Here is an 18,531-nt window from a genome sequence, read left to right as displayed (position 1 = left end):
TTGGCCGGGAACCACAGCCAATGGGAGCTGCAGGGGAGATACCTGCAGACAGGGCAGCACGCAGAGCCACCCGTCCAGAGCCTGCACCTCTGACCCCTTCCCACACCTCAACCCTCTGCCCCAGCCCTGATCCCCCTCCCGCCCTCCAAACTCCTCGGTCCCAGCCCAGAGCACTCTCCTGCACCCCCAGAACCTGCATCCCCAGGCGGAGCCCTCACCCTCCCACTCCTACTCCCACACCCCTGCCCCAGCCCAGGGCCTCCTCCCGTACCCTGAACTCCTCATTTCTGGCCCCACCCCAGAATCCGCACCCCCAGCTGGAGCCCTCGCCCCTTCCCGCACCCCAACCCACAATTTCATGAACATTCATGGCCCGCCATACAATTTCCATACCCACATGTGGCCCTCGGGCCAAAAAGTTTGCCCACCCCTGGTCTACAGTGTTGTCCAGATCTTTCCTGAGTTAGTACAATTAATTTAGAATCCTGTAAGTTGTATGAGTAGTTCAAATTTTTCCTACAAACATGCATTACCTTGCATTTATCAACACTGAATTTAATCTGACCTTGTGTCGCCAATTTACCTAGCTTTGATTGTTTCTTCTGAAGTTCCTCTCTTCTATGGTTTTAACTAACCTAAATAGTGTTGTCATCTGCACTATTTGCCACCTCACTGTTCACCTGCTTTTCCAGATAATTAATAAATATATTAATCAGTATGAAACCTTGTGGCATGAGACTAACTGCTGTTAACCTCTCCCCATATTGCAAATTGACCAGTTATTCCTACTCTTTGTTTTCTGTCTTTGCCTGTCTGTAATCGGTGATAATATACTTTAACGCTCACCCCATGACTGCTTTATTTGCTCTAGTAGCCTCTGGTGAGGGACTTTAACCAAAACTTTTTAAAAGTTAAAATAAATTATCTCACCTGGTCCTCCTTTATCCACTATCTTGTTGACATAGAATTGCAATAGATTTCTCAATAAATGTATCTGGTACTGAAATGAGGCTTACTCTTCTGTAGTAGTGCCTTTTAAAAAAGATAATATTTGCTATCTTCCGATCCTTTGATAGAGTAGCTGATTTTAATGAGATTGCCTGTTTTTGTTTTCAGCTGGTTCCTCCACTATTTCCTTCAGAATCCTTGGGTGTAGACCATCTGGTCCTCATGACTTGTTTTTTTTGTTTTTATCAGTTTGTCTCAGCATCTCCTCTCTTGATACCTTAATGTCTGATAGTGCCTAACTGTAATAACTGGAAAATAATAGATCTGGGGAGGTATCTCTTTTACACCCTTGATAGTGAAGACTGATGCATTTAGCTTTTCAGCAATGTCCTTGTTCTCCTTAATTGTGCCTTTTACTTACTAGTCGTCTAGTAGACCTGATTATTTTTTCACAAGTTTCCTGCTTCTGATCTATGGAAAACACTTTTGTTTTTATATATATCTTTGCTATTTGCTGACCCAATCTCATCATAGCTACCCTAACCTCAATGTACATATTGCCTTCTGTAGTTTATTGGCTTCACTAGAATTAGATGCCATCTTCTTAAAGATTACTTAGATTGTGAGCACACTGGAGTAGGAGCCATCTTTTTGTTGCATGTTTAGTACATTGCCTAGCATTGTGGGGTCCTGATCAGTGACGGGGGCTCTTTGGTGCTACCACAATACAAATAATACCGGTTTGGCTTGAATGGCCTCTTGAACCTTGCCTTTTAGCCATTTTGGTTCCCTTCTTGCTTCCTTGTTTGTTTAAGGGGTTGTGTACTTTTGTGACTGTATTAGGGTTGCTTAAAGGGTGAATAAAATCAATTTTTTTTATTTAAATCGGATTTTTTTGACAAAATGCTTTTTGAGGAAAAAACCCATCTAAAGATAGTTTTAATTAAGATACATTATAGTTCAAAGATATCTCATCATGGAATAGGGATTATCAATTCTAATTCTATAGTATGAGACAATATATTCATGTAATGTTTGAGAAAAGTTTTGTAAATGAGTTCCAATAGTTCATAGATTAGGGACCCAATTTTATGGGGTTCCACAGGCTTCTGTATAGATTATTTAGGTTAATCTTTCTATCTACCCAATGGGACTCAGTGTTCAGGTTCAGTCTAGGATACCATCAGAGATGCTTAGTTTTGCAGTACTCAAACTGTGGATTTGTGTCTCCAGAGGTAACATGCTTGTTAACAGCAAAAATGTTTTAAATAAATAAATAATACATAGAGGTGAGAAATAACAGACCTCAACTCTATTGTCCCTCTGCAAATTTGTGTACAAAGAGTCAATCCTTTACCTCTCTCTAAAAGTGCAAAGTTTCAAAAAGTTCAATGAATAGAAGATTGTTGGGGGCGGAATAGCTCTGGATAAGGAGAAGAAGTCTGGAGATAAATGTGAGAAGCGAGGGACATATGCTTGTTTTGTTAAAATATTATATGTTTGCTGTTGAAGAAAAAAATCCAGAATACTTAACGTTGTTGTTTTAGTTAAATAAAACAATTTAAATGTCTGTCTGGTGATGTTCTCCTCCTAATACAGCATGGCAAGAAACTCCTCCAAATATTAATGAATAACCTATTGAATTGGAGATAGTTCACCTCCCAATGACTTCATAAATATCTGCTTCAATTACCTTTGGTAAATGAAAACTAAACAATCATTCATTTTCTGATATAACTATAAAACTAATCTGAAAAGTTTTCAAAATCAATCACTGTTTAAAAACATATAGTGTGTACCTTCTAAAAATGAAACCTACATCTATCTCTGTGTTGTGAATATGTATTAAGGTTATAACAAGCAACAAGAATGGTTTTATGTAGAAAACCATGATTAAATTGAGTCTTCCTGACTAGTGATTTAAATCATGATTTATATCAATTTGATTTAAATCAAATCCACCCTGGTTGCTTAAGTAATCTCTATGGTGACTTTGACTTTCAGGGCTTTTTTTCCAGCTTCCTTTTCATGGAGAGGGCAGGTAGACAGGAATTCCCCTTTCTAACGCTTAGTGTGTCAATGCAATTTTTTTATATGATCCTTCCTTTGAGGATATTGAACTTAATTATATTGTGATCACTGTTACTTAGGGGCCTAACTATTGTTTCTTCTTCAATCCACTCCTGTGGGTTACTTAGGACTAAGTTAAGGATATCCTCTCTTCCTGTGTGCTTGTAGGACTAACTGTTCCAAGAAGCAACTATTTAAATGTCAAGAAATTTTCTCTAAACCTTTCCCATTGTAACACTTGACCAGTTTTGTACCTGGGTAGTTGAAACTGTCTGTTATGACTGGTTACCTCTTAGATCTCTCTCAGCACCATTCACTCAATATCCTTTTTCTGATTAGTGGGCCAGTCGTCTCACCACGCTGAAACCACTGACAATCTGTTACTTCTCCAGAAGTTATTTCTGTGGTCTCAAGCTGGCACAGCAGCAACCGAGTCCCCAGTGAGATGGGGACGGTGCCTGCGTGGGGTTGGAGTAAAGAGGATTGAGCTGCGTCAGGGAAAAGGCGAGGGAGTGTGGCAGTCAGAGGGCAGGTGAATGGACGTAAGTGATGTTATTCATAAAAGTACTGCACTGGGGATAGGGGTGAGACCAAGGGAAAAGGCACTGCTGCACATACCTCGGTCTGAGTGTGTTGTCTGTTATTGTTCTGATCGGGTCTGTGGTGGTTGAACTATGACACACACAGAGCAACCCTTCCAGATTTATAAAATGGTTTGGGGCCCTGCTATCAGAGGTCCACTGGAAACTCTGTACCAGGAGGCAGCTAACTTCTCCCCAAAATGTTAATTAATTCTGTGCCCTCCCACCCCACATCTATCCATCCTCCATCCCTGTCCCACATCCGCCCCTTACCCCTCAGTTCACCTCCGCTTCTCCTGCATCTCCAGGGGCTCTTCACCCCCTCTACCAGGCCTGCAGGGGGGGAGCTACAATGGAGTCCCCTCTCACCTTTCCCAGGACTGGGGCAGGGAGCAGCTCCAGAGCTTATTCTTCCCCCCCTCCACCTTTCTAGGCCTAATGTTGCAGAGAGAGATGGGAAGAGGAGGAAGAAGCTGACGTTTTTCAATGGAGAGAGGGGGAGCTAAGCCACCCTGAGCTTCTGGGTTGTTTCTGCTTCGTCCTCCTCCCTCCACTCCTGCGAGAGAACAGGTGTCAGCTGCTCCTCCCCCCATCCTCCACCAAAACTTTCCTGTGCTCCCAAGTGGAGGGGGAAGAGCTATTTTCTTCCTGCAGCAGCTCTGTCAGCTGCTTTTCCCCAGGAGGTGGGGAAGACAGCCAGTCAGAGCAGTTTTCGTCCAGGCAGGGCTGAAATTTGTGTGAAGGTTGGAGCTTCTTGCATCGCAAGATAAAATCACGATTTTGGCAACACTACAGCTGGCCAGCTACCAGAAAAGGCAGGCTTGTTAGCCAGAAAGGCAAGCAACAATTCAGTTTTTTAGTCAGACTCGAGTAGGCTAAGTAGCAGCTGTTAAAGTCTCCTAAACTTAGCATCAGCCAATATGGCTGCTGCAAAACAGTTGATTTTTTAAGAGGGAGAAAAATAATTCCAAGCTGTAGGCCAGAGTTAAGTAGTACAAAGGAAATTATTTTTGCCAGAAAGGCAAGTGATGATTTAATTAGACAACTAAACCAGAGCAGGTTTGTAGTAACTAAACGGGAACTGGTTACTTACAGCTCTTGCAAAACATGTTTTGGCTTTTAGGAGAGCGATGGCCTCTCTGATATTTTGCAGTTGCAGGGTTGTAATGAACCCGGCTGTTGCTGCTAGAGCCAAGCAGCTTAATGAAAAGCTTTCTGATAAGAGCAATCCTTTTGCAAGGTCTGTAGAATTGATTCCTTCCCTGGACATGATTGTTCTGCTGCTGATATACAATGCATGGAAGCAGGAAATGTCACTCTCTCTACATGTGGCTTCTATTACTAGATTGTAATATAAGGAGAGCTATACATTTGCTTCCTTGCTGAACGCTGGTTGTACAGTTAGTAGATGCAATTTCAGTTTTGAGTTTTTCAAATGCCCTGTAACTTGCCAATCATAATGGCCTTAATCAACAAACAATAAATAAATGGCCTCATTCTTGAATCAACATACGTTTATATCCACAGAGTGAACGACAGAGAAAGGACAGGCCTAAGACTTTGCAACTGTCTTAAAGAAATGAATGGCAGTTAACACTGTTATGCTAACAGTAACATCACCTTTAGCTACGTGCAAACCTCTCTGTGTACTATGCAGCCTAGGTTTGTTTGTGTCCGTCCACCCTCCATCAACCTTGTTTGGGTCTCAGTTGTGTTAGTGCTGGTGTGGACAAAGGAAATACTACAGTATTGTGGTAACAGCTTAAATAAGGTTAGCATTAATGTGGATGGAGAGTGTGGTAACCATTAAAGTATACAACCCTTCCCTTGGCTCATTTCAGATAGGACTCCCTTCCAACTTCACTCTTGGGCTCTCTATTGGAACGCTCCTCACCCTCTCACTGCCACCATCTTGCATGACTCTTGATACACTTTTATGGGATCCAATTATAACCTTTGCTGCTGATACAAAAGTGCAAGCTCAGCATTCTGACTGGACTTCAGATTGCATGAAATACTTTGTAATGGGTTGCGTGTTCCAGGGGACTTCTGGGATGCTTCCTGGGAAGCAGAGAATTTCCCCAGTGGGTTGTGGGAGTGTGACCCCTCCTCCCATAAATATATTGAGGCCTTTCAGAATTGCCCAAAGTTCAGCCTGGAGCTGCTCTGGGAACTCCAAAATAGATACCCAGAAAGCACGGCAGCTACACTGATTGTGTAGCACTAGTGTGATCATGTAGCAGAACTACAAATCAGCTAAATACACCTCTTTTGTATGGGTGCCCTTCATGGCATGGACTATAAACATTGCAAAGCAGTCCAGTTAAATAGAAATAATGAAACTCCGTAGTGTAGACAAGGTCTTAGGGAAGTGCCTCAGAAATGTGTATAGAAAGCTAGGTTTATTTTTCTGCCTGTTGATGAATCCACTAACAGGTCTGTAGCTGAGCAAATAATTGTACATTGTATTTTTGGGACGTGTGCTCTCTTTGCTGACATAGCAGCCTTGGTAACTGGGCCAGCAAAAGGAATAAAAGACAGCTCTAGAGGTTGTGGGAATCAAGGCAGAAGAGCTCAAATCAAAATCGATTGGGGCTGCATTCAGATGGTTCAGTAGTGAATATGGGCTGTTCAAATGGCATACAGAATGAATTCTGACAAGATGCTTCTCATGTTACGCACTGTATCAATCACCACTTTGAGCTTGTGTTGTGGGAAGCATATTCTTTAAGATCCTGAACAATTTTTAAAATTAGTTTGAAGACACTTTCAGTTTTCACTTATTTAAATTCCAAAAGACAATGACAATTTCAAAGCTCTTCCGGATGCCTCTGAGGCAACTGAGAGCTATTTTGGAGGTATTCACCATGTACACTGGGTTGCTAGTCAGGCCAGAGCATTATAGGCAGTGATAATCAAGATATCATTTGACTCTCGCCAAGTGACATAGCCAGGGTGCAATCCAGACTAATGAGTAGTTGTGTCACCCCTGCCCTCTAACCTGGGGTGCCCTTTACAATGCTTTGCTGCTGTAGCCTCCAGTTTGGACTGCCCACAAACACTCTCCAGCATGCAGGTCACTCCCAGCTATGTCTGTGTGTGCTGCAACCAGCCAGCCACATCTGGGCTCTTGCCAGCCTTGGTTATGCAGGGTGACCCCAACCCACCCAAAAATGTATGTTTCTCCCAGAAATGTATGTCCTGTACTGTCTAGCCTTTTCCTGGACAATAGAAATTATATAAAGTCAAGTATCAGTGGGGTAGCCGTGTTAGTCTGGATCTGTAAAAGCAGCAAAGAGTCCTGTGGCACCTTATAGACTAACAGACATAATGAAGCATAAGCTTTCATGGGTGAATACCCACTTCGTCGGAAATCCGACGAAGTGGGTATTCACCCACAAAGACTTATCCGACAAAGTGGGTATTCACCCACGAAGGCTTATGCTCCAATACGTCTGTTAGTCTATAAGATACCACAGGACTCTTTGCCGGTATATAAAGTCAGTTATTCTTTTAATAGAAATAATATGCACACAGCTTGCCAACCCAAATGGAGTTTCCTAGACACTTCAATTCAAACACACTGAAATAGATTAAAACAATAAAACAAGTTAATTAACTACAGAGAGATTTTAAGTGAGTACAAGAAATGGGGCATAAAAGTCAGAAATGGTTACAAGAAAAATAAAGATGTCACCGGTGCCTAACGTAACAATCTCTGTTAAATTCAAAGCAAGGATTTCTCACCACATGCTTTCAGTAGTCTTACTGACCAAACTTCTGAAGTATGGACCCCTTCTCCAGTTGAATTGCTGCTTCCTTTGTCCCTTCTGGTACAGTGAATCGATTGGGCAGAGAGAGGAGGTGGGCCCATTGGGGTTTCTGCCCCTTCTTTTTATATCCTATCCCACCTTTGAGAAGCATTTCCAGCTGGGAGCAAGGTGACAGGCAGTCTGTGTGGAAGGGAACTCCGTGCTGTTTCTTTGCCAAGATGTAGATATTTTTGCCCCTGCACCCTTTTTTCCTGCCAAAGAATGGCCACTTCACAGGTAATGGTCCATCAGCCTTATTCACACCTGGCTGTGGCATCACCTTCACCTCTGAGGAACTGGTTTGGCCATTCCCAAGATTTCTCTGGAAAACATACTTTTAGGCTCTGTCTACACCAGAGACCTTACTGCAGCATAGCTGTACCGAGGCAGCTGCACCACTGTAAGATCTCCTGTCAAGCCTCTCTATGCCGACGGGAGAGAGCTCTCCTGTTGACATAATTAAATCACCCCCAACAAGTGGCGGTAGCTATGTCGTCAGGAGAGCGTCTCCCACCGACATAGCGCTGTCTGTACCGGCACTTCTGTCAGTGCAACTTATGTTGCTGAGAGGGGTGGGGTTTTTTTACACACCCCTGAGTGACATAAGTTATACTGGCAAAAGTTCTAGTGGAGTCATGGTCTTAGTAATGATCTCAGCTTATGTTTATAACTTCACATGTAACACTGCTACATGCATTTTGCCATGATGTTATTTATCAGCAAATTGAGTTTTTAAATGATATCTCACAAGGTATATTTTGTACAAAGATGATTATAGTCATGTGTAAGGTGTGGACATGGGTACATTTCATCACACACCATTTCTAATGTACTGCAGAGCATGAGTCTGGGCTGATATAGATCAAGATGGGCAAACTTGGGGCCCACTGTATTTCACTGATGGACTTGCTCACCAGTTTGATTGACGTCTCTCTCTTACTTTTCAAGGTGAGAAGCTATTCTTACTTGAGGCTTTGCAAAAGTTAGGAAGTGCTGTGCTGGAACTCTTGGAAATGGATAGTCCTGGGCCTTATGTCCAAAAGCTTATCCTGATGGATGGCAAATTGAAAGAGGTAAGCATTTTGGGGAGTTTGGATGCAAAGTTGCAGAAAAATCAGATCTATATGTCTGAAGCTGCAATTTTCTTTGCTTTACAACCTGTACCCTGGAGGGCACATGTCGTAGCTGAGCTGACTTTGCTAAACTGCTATTTGGAGGTCTTGATTTGGCCAAAGGGAGGCAATTGAAAGAAGTGAGGTTCTGGCTTTGCCTCCTCAACTCAATGCTGTAGCTACATCCTGGGAAGCAAACAGTGTTAGTAATTCATTTCTATAGTACCTTTGATCTCAAAGCACTTTACAGACTGGATATATCCATTTAAGTGTGTGTGTGTGTGTGTGTGTGTGTGTGTGTTTACTTTGTCTCCTCTGTGGTGGTGAGTTCTAATAATGCAATTTTGACTATATTACTTGTTTTCTGCCCACTGATCAATTTCCTCTGGGATTTATTCTGACATTCCAAATCTCCGGAGCAGCTTCCAACAGCTGACTTTATTTAATAAATAAATAAAAATCAACCTGCCAGTGGCTGACTTCTCCTTATCCTCCCTCTCCGCCACCAATAAAAGTGGAATTTTCGTTCCCAAAATTACACACAGCTGAGGTGCAGGATAGATAATCAGTCCTGTACCAGTGATGGGTTAAAGGTTCTGTATTTCACACGCTTTCAGGACTAGAAAGTTAATCTTTCTGCCACTGTAAAAATTTCCCAAAGAGAGATCGGATGGTAAAGTCACAGTTCTATGTCTAGAAAAGTTCCCTTTGTTACTGCCACGGGTGGTGGTGCTGTGTCATTGTTAACCACAGTGAGAAACATTAGTGGGAAAAAGGCTAGCGAAGATGGGGCCTTAGTGGGCCAGTGTCCACATCCCCAAAACCACCATGACAACTGGCTGTAGTCCTTTGTTGGTAGATTCAGCAGAAGGGCAATGGACAATGGAGGCTGAACTCCTGTCCCTCCTCCAAAGCCCACTCTTAGGTAAGGAGTAAGACCTGTTAGCAGGGCCATGTGAAAGAAGCTTGGCTCCTGCTGCCTGTGTTATACCTTTTCCTCCCACTGGAGGACTATAGGCTACATAGCAGTCAATCTGGTACAAGTACCAAACTAAATAAATTAAAGGAGGCTTCAAAATAATCAGCAAACTGAGTGATGTGATTAGCTGAGCTTTAGAACAGTGACTGCTGTAGCAGGCTTCACAGGGGTTATGTTGGGGTTTGGCTTGCCTGACCAGTCTGAGGGAATGGAAAATCCCTGTCTTTTGACCGAAGGAACATGGACGTTGGTTTTTGTTGCTGTAGTACTGTGGTATGCCTGAGATAAGCTATGAAATTTCCCAAGGTGAAGTGAGAGGAAACTGAAGCATGTCTCTTCCCCAGTTCATAGGCTGCTTGGGGTAGTTCAGTCTGCTCGCATACTTGCCTTCTCCCTCTCATTTTCTGTCAGAAAAAGAGAGAGTGACTGGGTTAATGGAGCACGTCAGAGGATTGAGGGCAAGGTTTTGGCGGTGAGTTACTGACTCGTATGCCTGGGGAAGTGGTATGTAACAGCTCAGACTTCTCATACAGAACAAGCCTCTGGCTCAGGCTGTGGTTTTTGTTTATACATGTGTGTGTATGTATGTATGTATATATATATATGTGTGTGTGTGTGTGTATACACACACACACACAAACACACAGTGTGTGTGTGTGTGTGTGTGTGTGTGTGTGTGTATATATACATATATATACATATACATATATATTATAATTGTAATAACTTAGATGGATTGATGTCTGCAGCAGCCGGCGGGTGCAGGAATCAACACTGCTAAATATAGGGAACCTGGTAGGAACACAGAAAGAGAAAAAGAGACCATGACAGTGAGAAAGAGAAGTATTCTTATTCCAGTGGCAGAAGGAGTAACAAGTAAACAATTAGCAATAGATTATCAGGATATAACTTGCTAGGGCAGAAGCATATGATCTGGAATTGTTCAACAGGATTTATGGAGCACAGGGGAGAAACACCCCAGAGGCTGTGATACAGGAGACTCTCAGTGGTAAGGGGCTGGGGTTGGGGAGAGGATCACTACTTGGACTCCAACAGTACCTAGCCGTATAAATGGGATTAAAATCTAACTCATGGTGATTCTGACCTATATGCTCAGGGTTAAACAGATCATCAAATATGGGAGGTAGATTAAATTCCTGCCTACACGGGGCATGTTATTGGGGACTGGGGCAGAGAGCTTCACCTTCTTCTGTTGCATTGAGCAGGGCTATTCTATAATTCAGTCACTGATTACAGGGGCTTGTGGGTATTGGTGGGAATCAGTCCTTCCCAGCTCCTGTTTCTTCATAGCCATATTGGTCCTCAAAGAAGAGAGTGGAGGCAGATATGAGAAATCCTTTGATCAGCCATTAAATGATAATGAACAAGGAAAGATCCCATCTTTAGGCCCACGGTTATTCTCTAACTTGTGGGAATGTGTTGGGAAATTCCCAGCAGTGTGCTTTATTAGATTAAGATAGTCTGCCAAGGGATGTGGTGAAAGCCCCTTTGCTGGAGTCATTTAAGACTAGAGTAAGCAGATTGTTATAAGGAATAATCCTGCATTGGCTGAGGTGAGAGCCAGGGTTGAGAGAGTATGAGTTACTGAACAATTTTTTTCTCACTGATTTCTGCAGCTGTATAAATTCTGTGTACCTTTTCGTCCCATTAATGCCCTTGCTCCCCAGCTTTCTTTGTGTGAAACTTTATCCAATTAGAAAGACACTAAAACTCCTATCTGCCTGCCTCACTTTCATTCTCTTCTCCAGGCTGGATGCAAAGAAGAAAGTGTTTTAAAGATAACATCTTTCTGGGATCCATGGGCCCTTTGAGAGATGATCAGAGGGAGGCCGGATGATCTACTGAACGCACACAAGAACCTTTCCCTTCCACAAAGTCAGCATCGGAGCACTCCCCACCCTCCAGCTCCATCCAGGTTACCCACTCATTACCGGGCCTTCCGCAGCTGTGAGTGGGAGGTAGTGGAGCGATCGCTCAATATCCTGCAGGCCAGTGGCTTCTACTGGGGTCCCTTATCTGTGAGTGAAGCACACGCCAAGCTACAGCAGGAGCCGGTAGGGACCTATCTGGTGCGAGACAGCTCTCAGGGGAACTGCCTCTTCAGTGTGAGTGTTCGGATGCCAGAGGGCCCAGTCAGCCTCCGGATCTCCTTCCGGGAGGGCTACTTCTGGCTGAAGGACTGGTTCTCGGACTGTGTAGTTAAGCTGCTGGAGATGGTGGTGGCAGGAACCCAGGCCAACCCCCTCTACTGTGATGAAATGGGGGAAACCCCCTTGGTGTTCTCCGAACCCCTTTGCAGGAACCGCAGGGTTGTGCCCAAGTTGTAGGAACTTTGCTGTCAAAGCCTGGGAACTTACAATGAGAAAAGGGAGAAAGGTCAGAGATTGGAAGAGGTACATGGGAGGGGCAGTTACTTTTCAGTGTGGAAAGGAACAAGGCATAATATCACCTGGAATCCACTGCCTATGCAGAGAGATAGTCAGCTGCATACATGTGGCAGGCAAAACTGAGCACGTGTGACACACTAACTGAATGTGCCACTGCTGTTGGATTGTACTGGGATACGCGTGTGGGGGGTAGCTTAAACCTGCTGACTATGGGAGCCATGTCCTCCTGAGGTAAAGATGTGTAGCTTTTCCCTGTGGTAGAGTAGAACTGCCACAATCCAGCACTTTTTATTCCAGTTGTGATGCATAAGCTTCAGAAACACGGGCATTGCCTGTCCTCCCAGCACACCCCTCTTCTCCCTGTATTCCAAAGTGCCTAAGCTATTTCTTGCTGAAAAATCTCTCCTCATGGAAACGTCCAGTTGAATTTCAAAGACTTTGACAAGCTCCGATTCAATGTCATCAGGAATTGTACACTGATCTCTGATACCAAAGCAACTTGTGTGTGTGTGTGTGTGTGTGTTGAGAGAGAGCGAGAGAAAGATTTCACAACCAGCAGCCTTCACTTCCCTGCACCATGGAAATACATAATATGCTACTTCAGAAATACAAGAAATGACTGTCTAACATTTGCACTGGAGGAAACGGTTGTAGGCATGTGTAATAATACAGTTCCACTAGCTTCTGCATCACTTGTATTGGAAGCTGGACTGCATAGCTTCATTTTTTATGGGCAGCTGGGCTATACTGTAGTGGGATGATAATATATTTCAGACAACTAAGTCTTGGTTTGGAGAGTCCATTCTGCTATTGATTGTATCAGCAGATGTGTCTAAAGCACCATAACGTGCGGTCATCTGGCAGTATGCTGCTGCCCCCTGCAGATCATTATTAAAGGAATACTCTAAAAAGTTAGGCTTTTGTCTAAAAGGGTTGGAGGAATGCTTTATAAAACTTACTACTAATAAAAATGTTTTCAAAATGTCTTTGAAAGGAGCTTTCAAAAATGTAATAATTCTCCTGCAGTGCTGGAAAACCAAACAAACTAGCATTGGGCCGGTACATGAAAATCAAAGGTTCACTGGCCATGGTGAGTGAAGTGAAAAACAAAACAAGGATTAGTTAGGAACAGTAAATTTCATTTCTGTTTTTTTTTTAGTGTGCTAATCTAAAATATAGGTACCACAGAGAGGACACTGTCTCAATACATAACGTCTCGATTTCAAATATTGTATTTGTATTGCACTGAATAGTATGCTAGGTGCCTCAAAAAACAGCTAGTTATACAAGGCCCTGACGCAAAGAATACACATTATAAATGTCACAGCTGGTGAGGGTGAGAATGGACATGGGGATTAGACAGAATTATGAAAATAAGGTCCGACGAAGATTGGGTTAATCTGAGTGACATCAGCATTTAAGTGGTGTCCCTAAAAATGTACCTATGAAAACAGATGCTTCTGTGCACAGATGGCATTGTGAGTGTGTAACTTCAACATGTGGATTTCTGTGTAACTTCAGAGCAAATGTTTGAAAATTTGGTCCATAACTTGTATTGGAACAGTTTCCTTTTAAAAGAGAAACCAACTTAAATTGCCTCAATAGCAGGTACAAAGTTAAGTAACCAAGTCTGTGCCGACCAGTAGACTGTATGTTCTTGGTACCTTTTGAGGTACATCTCTTCTCTTTTTAATGTCTCAGCAGCAGAGAGGCAAGGTGTTCCTCTGATTAATAGCTTGCATTTTTTTTCGGCACTAGCTCTAAATGGCAAGAGTCCTAGGCTGCTGCCCACTTCAAAGTGAAAAGAGGAAATAGGCCCTGCCCCAGGCCCTACAAGGATTTTTTAAAAAGAAACTTATTCAATGAAATTGGCATGACAAGCTCCTCAACAGCATAATCAAAGTACTCTGTCATACCACAGGTGGGACTGATGGCAAAGTAGATGGAGAGGCAGGTGGGTCAACAGGAGGCAGTCAATGACAGCAGTATTTTGTGCCATTTTGAACTTCTTCATCAGTGTTCCCAGTTTGTAGGTGAAGCCTCAGACACTCTATTTCTGTGCATTGCTGCAGAACCACTGCCTCTGAGCTCCTTCCTCAACCATGAATGCTATCTGCCTGCCCTGTGCTGTGTATTCCCTTACTCACCCCATCTCTGGAAGACAGGTAGGACATAGTCCTCTCTACCTACATGGCATTTCACTCCCCTCCTTTGCCCCACTGCAAATGCAACACCTGAAGTATGCTGGCTGCCTTCCTCTAGTTACTCCATGCACTAGGAAAAGGAACTGACTTATTTCTTCAAAGTTCACAGCTGTGCTCAGGAATGGGTCTGTTTTACAATGGTTGTGGGAACACACTGAGGGAAGAGCCATCTCATGTCATTGCTTTGACCCAGCTGTGAACTGTTCTTATCCGATTGTTTGGCCTAAAAATGAGCACCTTGGGTTGTGTAGCTAACAGCTCTTGAATCATTCCATTGTTAATGGCCACAATTGCTCTATTTGAAAATTATATTAAGGATAAATAAAATACTCTAGCTCCTAATAGAGGGATCTTTTAGTTAGTTTTAATGTTCGTGCTTTATACCTAAACCACACAGCACATGCTTAACACTCTATTATAAATAGCTTAATTGGTGCGCACCCTATAGGAAATTGGTTTGAGCTCTATGAATGACAACTAATATATAAATGCTAAGTATTTTTTATTATTAATATCTAAAACAAGGATGATACGCATGTCTGTCCTAATTAATACAAAGGTCTCTCAGAACACAGGGTGGGACAAAGAAACCAATTTTGGGAGAACTATGGTGTGGAAAAGTATTGTGGCAATTTGGGTGTAACGGGTTTTGGAGATGGTGCTTTCCCTCCCCAGGATTATGGAAAAACTTTTTAAAACTTCTGGAAAAACATGGACTAAGTAAGTAAAACCATAATTGTTTGCTTGTGGGAGTGTTTAAATCTCTCTCTCTCCCTCTCTCTCTCTCTCTGTAAAGTGTGTTCTGTTAAGAAGGATTTTGCTGCTGACACTCAGTGGGAGATATTTCTGTAAGATGCCTTGAATGTAGATTTGTCTATCCCCACTCCAAGAAGGAGAAAACATCCCCTAACATGTACCCTAGTGCCTCTTTGGATGTCTGCAAGTCTGTAATTTCTTTATAGTAGTCTAGTTATCTACTACCCTCAAAACCCTGTTCAGGGAGTAGGAATGCAAGGTTGGTTCAGGTCTCTGACTGGCACACCTCAGTTTGCTGAGGAAATTATACAAGTGCACATATGGATTTTTAATGTGTTCTTGCTAATGGTAAAAGTTCAAAATTGATTGAACTCATAAGAGGTTCTGTATATCAAGCCTTAAAGTGCTCAAGTTTTAATCCCAAACAAAGCATAAGAAACTGGAAGTTCCTAACGGATGGGATTATTTACCTGGATCTCACCAGCTTTCTTAATAATGCTCTTGAGTCTTAACCGGTCATGTTGTAATTTTCCCAGAGTCCTTGGCTGAAATTTGTTAGTTTGTGCACATGTGCAGCAGGGGACCCCCAGCTGATGGCTTTTATGTTATCACTACCTCTGAGAAAAGGGTCTGTGTTCATTATGAACCCAACTCACCAGATCAAACTCCACCTAGAAACATTGAGTGTACACAAACCCCCACATCTCATATATTGCATAGCATTAGGGCATGATGAATGTTTGGATTCCTGAATGGCCCCCCTACGTTATCAGAATTCCAAATATAATTTTCCCTATACATGCAATAATGTCTCAGATTTGACCTCTCACGATGTTACCAAAACTGTATGTTTGCATTAGTATTGCCTTGTAATTTGCTAGAATTGATAATTTATAAGGATAAACTTGGGTACTAGACTGTACTGACTTCTTCAGTTTAGTTTAGATTACACCAAATATACCAATTCCTTGGGTGTATAACTCCATTAGTGTTGTATACTTGTATACGTAGACTGATGGAATCTTCTGTTTGTGTCATGTAATTGCCTTACAGGAAGAGGGGACAGATTAGGGAGGATGTGGAAAGGAGAGAATAGGTGTCATAAAGAAAGACAAAAAAGGGAGCTGAGACAGACATTCTGACTCACGATTCCTTTCTGGAGAGTTGTCTGAGCTTTCAGGCCACTACATCTAGTAGCACTATTTTCAGAAAAATCTAATTTTGATTCAAGCTAAATAGTTGAGTTCCAAATGTGACTTCCCTTGAATTTGTTCAGATGGGAAGGAACTGGATGCGACTCCCAGCCCTTTACCTCTGTCACTGATTTGAGTCCAGGTCCAGGTCTGTAGTGACCAAAGGTTGTTACCATCTGCTTTTCTGAACTGAGATGTGGGGGTTTCAGTCTAGATCCTAGTAGACAAGCATGGACATAGGCTGGGGAAAAATCATATTGCCTGGGACAGACAGAGTCAAGCTTCCTATCTGTTAGACAAGGACAACAAGGGAGGCTGGTGGCAGACTGAGTAACTTCAGGAGCAGCAGCTTTGATCTGTGCCAGTCAGAGTGGAGAAGAATGGGCCTAATTAATGTCAGCCACAGTAAAGCTAGACAGCTTTACAAAAGTGTGGAGGAAAAAGGAGAATACCTTGTCAATGGTTTGCTCTCAAAATGCACTAATGCATCAGATCCAGAATAAATGACAGCACATGCATGTTTTAACAAAGCTTTTAGCCACCTGCCTTTCAGGATATTGTTCTTGGTGGCAATACTTTAGATTTTGGCTTGATCCAGATCTCATTGAAATCAATGGAAGGACTATCACTGATTTCAATGATCTTTGGATCAGGCCCACTTCGCAATAAGACAGTGCTGGTAGAAAGTGGGTTTTCCATCATACATTTAATCAAAACAAGCCCATACTCCCACTTTTATAAATAACAAATTGTGCTTGTGGAATTGATGGAGTTATACATGAATAGCTCTCATGTAGATGTTTTCCAATCCCCTCAGGCTATTCTCTTCTGGCTTTAAGGGTGGGAGAGGACCAGGAGCAAAACATGAACATGGTAACATTTTCAGAAATGCCCAAGTGACTTAGGCTCCAAAGTCCATTAGGATATGTCTTTCCCAAGGAAAATGGTTTCAGAGTAGCAGCCGTGTTAGTCTGTATTCGCAAAAAGAAAAGGAGTACTTGTGGCACCTTAGAGACTAACAAATTTATTAGAGCATAAGCTTTCGTGAGCTACAGCTCACTTCATCGGATGCATTTGGTGGAAAAAACTTTTTTTTTTTTTTTTTTGGTGGAAAAAGTTTTTTCCACCAAATGCATCCGATGAAGTGAGCTGTAGCTCACGAAAGCTTATGCTCTAATAAATTTGTTAGTCTCTAAGGTGCCACAAGTACTCCTTTTCTTTTTCCAAGGAAAATGTAGGCTCTAAAAACTAGAGAACAGAAGTGGGAAACCTGGGCATAATATTCCAAAACAGAACAAGTGCAATACAGAGAAAAGTCTTTAGCCAATCACAGCAGGACCAGTATTTCAGCGCAACTTACTCAAGAGAATGAGTCCACAACCTGGAAACTGGACAACCACATTTTCTAGTCAGGCAACCAGCTTTTGAAATCTTATCTGCCTGTGGCCAAGTGAACAGAATTTTTTCCCCAGCCTGTGTACACATCAGGCAACTCGTAATCACAGATGGCAGTTAACGACCCCACTCTTGATAGTCCAGTAGAGAGGCCAAAGATTGAATGGGCCATTGAAACCCAGCTTCCCTAGAGGTGGCCCTTTACATCAATGCTGAGGAGGCATGGTGGTGTGGGGGTACAGTGTTCTGGGGGGGGGGCTTAGAACAGCTACTGGTTGAGCTATACCTGGTTGGGCATAGAGAAGACTCCTGCACCAATTCGCTTAAAAGATAAGACCACTCGCTCTATCTCTTGTATGGATTAAATCTGAAAGGACACTTCCCTATGATGTAAGCTAATGAATGTGACGTTATGAACTCTGGGCTGAGAACAGTTCAGTCTGTATAAACTATATTTTGTATATTTTTAAAATTAATAAAAATGCTCTTTCATAAAAAAAAAACACTCAATGTTTGCATTTGTCTCTTAAAATTCATGAAAATAAGTTAGAATTGAATCTACCTCATTATGGCCCTGATTCAGTAAGGTATATAAGCATACAAGGAGTTCCATTCAAGTCAATGATGCCATTGACTTTAATAAAACTCCCCATATATTTAAATATTTTGCTGAATTGGGACCCATAGCAGGAACAAGCCAACCTAACACTCTCAGATGAGAAATGCATGTAAAATGGTTCCTGTTTCATCCAGAAGGATCCCAAAGAGCTTTATGCATTCCTTCTCTCTCTCATTACACATAGTGTAAATCCACACACACCAGGTCCCTCATCTCTTTCTTTGAGTCCAGTTTTATACCTCTGAAATGATTAGTGCTGAATCTGTCTGCTAGAGCTTACCTACCAGTTGGGGATAGGGCTAAGATGTTCTTGAATTAACTTCATTTTCTGCTTTTACTTTCTATGCAGCTATGCTTGTTAGTTTTTTACAGTAAGTGCAGGATATGAACCTGTCAGTACAAGTCATTCTGTTTAAAGTTCCTTCAGCTGCAGATTCTCGAAGCAGAAGGCTTC

At 42.4% G+C, this 18,531-nt stretch overlaps 1 protein-coding gene across 2 annotated transcripts in view; it reads left to right on the top strand.

Moving 5' to 3' along the window:
* Window positions 1–17,003, top strand: part of LOC119849807 (suppressor of cytokine signaling 1-like) — a 28,538-nt gene extending 11,535 nt beyond the window's left edge. The window contains exons 2-3 of one of the 2 annotated variants that reach the window (XM_038387036.2): window positions 8,360–8,484; window positions 11,272–17,003. In XM_038387036.2, the coding sequence (XP_038242964.1) occupies window positions 11,338–11,850 (513 nt within the window). In that variant the 5' untranslated portion in view covers window positions 8,360–8,484; window positions 11,272–11,337 and the 3' untranslated portion in view covers window positions 11,851–17,003. The remainder of the gene's footprint in view (window positions 1–8,359; window positions 8,485–11,271) is intronic. The other variant, XM_043502383.1, reaches the window with a different exon arrangement.
* Window positions 17,004–18,531: the final 1,528 nt, after the last annotated feature.

This window comes from Dermochelys coriacea, chromosome 1, assembly GCF_009764565.3.
Source record: "Dermochelys coriacea isolate rDerCor1 chromosome 1, rDerCor1.pri.v4, whole genome shotgun sequence".
Classification (NCBI taxonomy): Eukaryota; Metazoa; Chordata; order Testudines; family Dermochelyidae; genus Dermochelys; species Dermochelys coriacea.
The sequence above is the reverse complement of the archived record's forward strand: the minus strand, read 5'-3'. Positions and strand labels throughout refer to the sequence as shown.